Below are 6,508 nucleotides of genomic sequence, written 5' to 3'. Positions count from 1 at the left end.
TTGGTTGCAGTATATGATAGTGTATTGATTACATAGCATAAGGTTTAAAGATAGCTTTATAAAACATTGTTATTTCATTTGGGGAAGGCTCATTGTATTTTTATTGTTGAATATATTCTAAATGACTTTGTTAAATATGTAGAGTGCTTAGAGGATGAAACATATGAAAAGACAGTAGCAAACTAGCAGATAAGTTCTCTACTCCTTTGAGCATTGTATAATCATTTACATGTGGGCAAAGCAAGTGTGGGTGCAGTTAAAACACTGGCAGTATCTTTTAAGTGTTTAATGCAAGGTTTAAATTATAGTGTGAGATAACCACACACTGGAGAATAGCCCCAGAATCAGCTCAATCTCACACTGGCAAAACAAGGTCAGATCAAAGACTGTTTTTCCTGCATTGTCAAGAGCATTTAAACACCTCCCCTGCATTGAATTAACTTTGCAATATGCAGCATTAGAAAAATTTATCTAAACAACATTTTTTTTCAGATGAAACATGACATTGCTTATGCTTGTGTTTCAAAATCTATGCATGTGCAGTATTTTTACAACTTTGAAGAGTATTTTTGCTTTAATGCAAAAAATATAGATTTTACTGCAAAAATTTAATTTGTTATGTGCTTTTACAGCTTGTTCTTCTTTTGCTCTTTTTGTTTTTAGTTTAAAAGATCTAATCCAAAGTGAAGACGTGAAACCCAAGCTGCAGTACATCATGACTAACCCTTCCTTTTCTATGGTAACAGTTCAAAGTGAAGACAGTGGAATAACCTGGGAAACCAGCTCGAGCAGATGTTCTACTCCCTGGGCCTCAGAAACTAGTACAACTTCTGATCTTTACAGTATGGAAGGTTCACCAGTAGGTTCTCCTCCAGGAAAAGTTATCTTTATCATGGATGAAGGTAAGATTATTCAGAAAAGGAAGCGCAAATCTTCAAATAGGGTGCCAATGGCTACAAGCCTGAAGATAAGCCAGGGCAATAAAAAACGTGATGCTTCTGGAGTACAGAGGCAAGAACCAAGAACTGTTCTAGGAGATGTGCAGGCCTCCGTGTTGAATGTTGAACAGGTGGAAGCACAAGACACAGATGAGGAAATGTTGGATGACAAAGAAGATTCAGAGAACATCGCAGAAGAGCCAGTAAAACGTGCTCCAATAAGATCAATATTTAGAGAGAGCAGACTGAGAAAAGTAGGGCCGATCCTTGGAGGACCAGTGCAAGCTAGAATCCAGATGTTCAACTCGATTTTTGAAGGGGCTGAACCAGTACCTGAAACATTGGAGAAAACCAGAGTCCAGAGAAGTAGCTCATTTTCAGGAGACTCTGAACAGTTCCTTGAAACATCAGTAAAAGAAAGACTGCAGAAGCTCAGTTCACTTTCAGAAGCAGCACACCCAAAACCTTTCCAGAGAGCAAGAAGTAGAAATCTTGAAACACCATCAGAGAGAAGGGAGCAAAGACCACAACCCACAGCACGTGCAAATCAAAGCTATTCTTCACCAACAACACCTCTTGAAAAACGAGCTACTAATAAAGATGATGCTTCATCTGAAAATATTAAACGCATTAAAATGAAAGATAAACCAAGCAGATTTTCAAGCTTCGGAGCAAAAACAACTCTTCAACATGAAGAAAGGAAAGACAGACAAACTTTTTCAGAGACTCCAAAACAGGTATCAGGACATTCACTGAAGTCCTGCCCTCCTGAAGAAGTCAGGAAGCAGCAGAGTTTTTCACTTGCAGACAAAATGTCAATAACAGAGCAAACAACCTCTGTTTCACTAGAGTCCGATGATAAATCAGAGAAACAATTGCCACTTCCCTCAGCCAAAAATGCAAACAAGAAACCCAACCAATCCCCGCTGACAGCATCAGATCATCTGGATGAACCAAAGGAGCAGGAAATTGAGTCTAATTCTGCACCACAGTCTGTTTCAGCAGATTTTGTTAATGAATTAGATAGACAACGTACCCAATCTATTTTGTCTACAGCATCCATGTCAAAACATCCTCAAAGGGAAGCACAGATGTTGGCGGTTCAGTCTTACTTACCTAGTGCTCCAACATCTACATCCAAATATTCCACTCTATCTGAAACAAGACAGGAAGATGTTATTCCTCAGTCACCAGAAACTGCACAAGCTGAGTGTGAACGTGTGCTTTTATCACATTCTGTAGATGAAACAGAGAAGCAAAAAACTGAGTGTCACTCATCAAAAACTGTACTGTCAGAAACTCAGCCTTTGGGTCTATCTTATTCTTCTAGAAAAAAGGAGGATCAAAAGACCCCACCACCAGAAACCCAAAATGTTCTCTTAGAGAAGCAAACAAAACCAGAACAAGACTTTTCTTCCTCCCTTCAGGAAACAAAGGAGCAAGGAGTTAAACTAAATTCACCTGTTCCTGAAAAGATGGATTCTAAATATTTTGGAATTTCATATCCTATTCACACAGAAACAGAAGAAACTCAGAAAACTTCGGTTATAAATAAAGTGGTAGATGTGGATCGCCCTGATTTTTCAATTGAAAAAGTCAAACAAGCAGAGAGTGTGCAAATGGAGATGGGGCATCCAGATTTCTCATATTCCAGCAAAGAAATTGGGGAATCAGAGAGAACACAGATGGAGACAGAGCATCCAGATTTCTCTTTTTCCAAAGAAGAAAGAGAGGAACTGGAGGGTGCACAGATGGAGATGGAGCATCCAGACTTCTCTTTTTCAAGGGAAGAAATGGAGGAACTAGAATGTGCACAACTGGAGACAGCACATCCAGATTTCTCATATTCCAGGAAAGTAACAGAGGAATTCGAAAGTGCAAAACTGGAGACAGAATATCCAGAATTGCTTTTTTCCATGAAAGAGAAAAAGGAATTGGAGAGTGTCCAACTGGAAACAGAGCATCTAGATTTCTCATATTCCAAGGAAGAAACAGAGGAATCAGGGAGTTCACAACTGGTGAAAGAGTATCCAGAATTTTTTTCCAGGGAAGAAACAGCAGAATCAGAGAGTGCACAGCAGGAGATGGAGCATCCAGACTTTTCTTTTACCAGGGAAAAATTATCAGAAAGTACACAGCTGGAGATAGAGCACCCCAATTACTCATATTCTAGCAAAGAAACTGGAGAATCCAGAAGTGTACAACCGAAGATGGAGCACCCGGATTTCTCATATTCCAGAGAAGAAATGGTAGAATCAGATAGTGTACAGCTGGAGTTGGAGCATCCAGACTTTTCTTTTTCCAGGGAAGAAGTGGAGGAATTGGAAAGTGCACAGCTGGAGATGGAACATCAGGAGTTTTTATTTTCCAAGGAAGGAACAGAAAAACAAAAATCTGTTCCTTTTGAACTGGAACAGCCAGAGTCTTACTCCCCTGAAGAAGGAGAGCAAGAAGAAACAGCACAGCTTGCACTGGTACCTTCGGATTTATCATGTTTGATGGAAGAAGCAGAGAAAGAAAACACTACAGAAGTCCAGTTGGTCCATCCAGATATATCTGATTCCACCAGAAGAGCTGAGACACAACAAACGGAGTATCTGGAAACAGCATGTTCAGATTTACCACATCCTAGAAATAAAACAGAGCAGCAAGAATTGACACAAGCAGATTTGGACAATTCTCTCACGTTGTATTTTGGTGACAAAGGAGAACAGCTGCAATGGGGTTCACAATCTGAAGGTAAACTGTATTCACATGCCAAGGGAGCACAAGGAGAAACTACCCAACTGCAGTCAGACCATCCAGTTTCGTCATATTCTACTGGAAAAGAACAGCAACATAGAACCTCACAGCTGTGGGCAGAACAGCCAGAGACATCAGATTCCACCAGCAAAACAGAACAACGGGAAATCTTGCAACCAAAGTTGGAACAAGCAGGTTCACCGTATTCGCAAGGTACAGCACAAGAAGCTGTACAAAAAGACTTAGAAGGTCCAGAGACATCACGTTTCATTAGTGAAGCAGAGCAACAAGAAAATGTACAACTAGCTTCAGAAAACAGGGATTTCTCACTTACCACTGGAGAAGCAATGCAAGAAGGAGTGGAGTCAGGATCTTTGGGGTTCTCATATTTGATTGACAGACCAAAGCCCTTGAAAATGGCACAGATGGAGCAGGAGCAGTTGCTTCCCTCCAGTTCCACTGCTGGTGGTCAGCAGCAGGAAAAAACACCTCTGGATGTGGCCCAGACAAGTATATCCTATTCCTTTGGCAGAATGGAACAACCCAATACAGTAGAAAGAGAGATAGAAGAGCAGGAAACAGCCCAACAAAAAGCTATGCAAATGGAAATGGAGTATTCAGATTTGTCAGAAACCTGGGGGAAGGAAGAGCCACAGGTCATAGACCAAATTGATTTGTCACAGGAAGAAATAGCTCACCCAGAATTAGTGCATTCATCTTTGCCATATTCTTTCAGTGAACAAATGCAAGAAGAAATGCAAACAGAGCCAGCTTATCCAGAGCAGACATTTTCTGTAGGTACAGAAATGCAGAAGGAAATGGCACAACACGAATCAGAGCAACCATTTCATTCATGTTTTTCTGGCAAAAGAGAACAGCGAGAAATAGTATGTCCAGAGCTAGAGCAAACGTTTTTGCCATCTTCCAGTGGAAAAGAAGCTCCGCTAGAAGTGGAAATGAGTTCAGAATATCCAGATTTGTCATATTCCTTTAATGAAGCCGAACAACAAAAAAAAATGAAACATCCAACCTTACCATTTTCTTTGAAGCAACGAGAAACTGCACCACTAGTGATGCAACACTCAGATTTTTCATGCGACAGTGGTGAAGCAAAACCAGCTGATATCATAGAGCAGAAGTCAGGACATCCACGGCTCTCATACTCCATGGGAGAAACACAACCACAATCAGGACATTTGTATTCACCAGGAACCTTGGGTGAAGCACCACAATATGAAAGTACAGACGTAGAACCTAAATATCCAAATTTATCATGTTCTGATGGCCAAAGAAACCAGCAAGAAGCTTCACAATTGGATTCAAAATATCCAGATTTGTCATTTTCCTTTAGTAAAGCCAAAGAACAAGCAAATCCAGAATTTGCGTCTAAAAATCAAGAATTGCCTAAAGTTACCAGAAAAAGAGCTTCTCCAGCAACCGTACAAATAGAGTCAAAGCATCCAGATTTGACATATTCCCTTGGCAAAGCAAATGAGCTAGAAATTGCAACATGGGAAATTAAGCATCCTGATTTGTCACATTCCGCTGATGAGACAAACCGACAAAAAATAGTACTGTTGGATCAGAAACACAGGAAAATTTCTGTTGGTAGAGAAAAGGAGCAGCACACCACAAAACAGGAGTTAGAGCAAGAAAAGTTACCATATTCTCCTGGTAAAACAGAGCAATTAAAACATGCTCAGGGTGACTTCAAACAACCAGATGTATCATTTTCCATTGACAGGCCAGATGATGAAAGGGGTCCACCAGAGGCAGAGCACACTGATCTGAAGTATCCTCTGGACAATGCAGAGGTGCAAGGAAGACTGCCACAAGAAGGAGAGCAAACCTACCTGTTTGGAAAAGCAGAACAGAAAAAGGTTCAGCCAGAAATAGAAATTCCACATTTGGCCTATTCTGTGGGTACAGCAGCAGCAGAAGAAATGGCAGAACCAGGGCAGGGACATCCTGATTTGCTTTATTCTGTTTTCAAAGCAGGAGGACAGACAGCGGCACAGCTGAAACCTGAAAGCCCTGCTCTACCGGGTTCCCTTGACAAAGTGCAGGAAGTGAACCAGCTGGGGTTGGAACAGCCAGATGTGTTGCATATTCTTGACAAAACAGAGCAACTCCCCCATGCCCAGCTGGAGCTGGGCCGTACAGACTTGGCATCCCCTGCTGACAAAGTGGAGCAGCAAGGGATAGAGCACACAGCCTTAAGATGCCCTGGTGAGGGACAGGCTGTCAGCAGAGCAGAGCATCCACAAGCTGCAAAAGAGAAACTAGGAGAAAATGGATCATCTCATAGTGGAAAAGTGGAGAAAAGAGAACTGGAAGAAACAGAGCCAAAGCATCCTGATTTATCATATTCCATTGATAAAACACAAACACAAGAGACAACACAGCTGGTGTTAGGAAAACCAGATCTATCACCTTGGCCTGGCAAAACAGAGCAAGCACAAATTGCTCAAGAGGAGCAGCCAGGCGTCTTGCATTCTTTCAGAAAAGCTGCACAGGGAGAGAAAGCACAGCCAGAATTGGAACACTCACAGTTATCTTACTCTCTTAATGAAGCAGAACAAGAAACTGTAGATGTGAAATCAAACCATTCATATTTATCTGCTGGCAGATTAGAACACCATGACATCATACAAACAGAGGCAGCAATAATGGATTTGTCATGTTCAGTTCGTGGAACACGGCAGCCTCAAATTGCTGAAGTGGATTTGGCGTGTCCAGATTTGTTGGATTCCACAAGCACAGTACAGCAACAAATAAAGATTCAACCAGAGAAGGAACAGCCAGGTGATTTTTCATCATCTTTCAGC

General features: G+C 41.3%; 1 protein-coding gene across 1 annotated transcript in view; it reads left to right on the top strand.

Annotated features, from left to right (window-relative positions):
* Positions 1-663: 663 nt before the first annotated feature.
* Positions 664-6,508, top strand: part of CMYA5 (cardiomyopathy associated 5) — a gene marked incomplete at its 5' end in the record, with an annotated part of 40,832 nt that continues 34,987 nt past the window's right edge. Inside the window, 1 exon segment of the mRNA XM_010087758.1 lies at positions 664-6,496. Coding sequence (XP_010086060.1) covers positions 664-6,496 — 5,833 coding nt within the window.

Source organism: Pterocles gutturalis, unplaced genomic scaffold (genome assembly GCF_000699245.1).
Source record: "Pterocles gutturalis isolate BGI_N339 unplaced genomic scaffold, ASM69924v1 scaffold28636, whole genome shotgun sequence".
Lineage (NCBI taxonomy): Eukaryota > Metazoa > Chordata > Aves > Pterocliformes > Pteroclidae > Pterocles > Pterocles gutturalis.
This window is presented reverse-complemented; position numbering and strand designations above follow the sequence as displayed.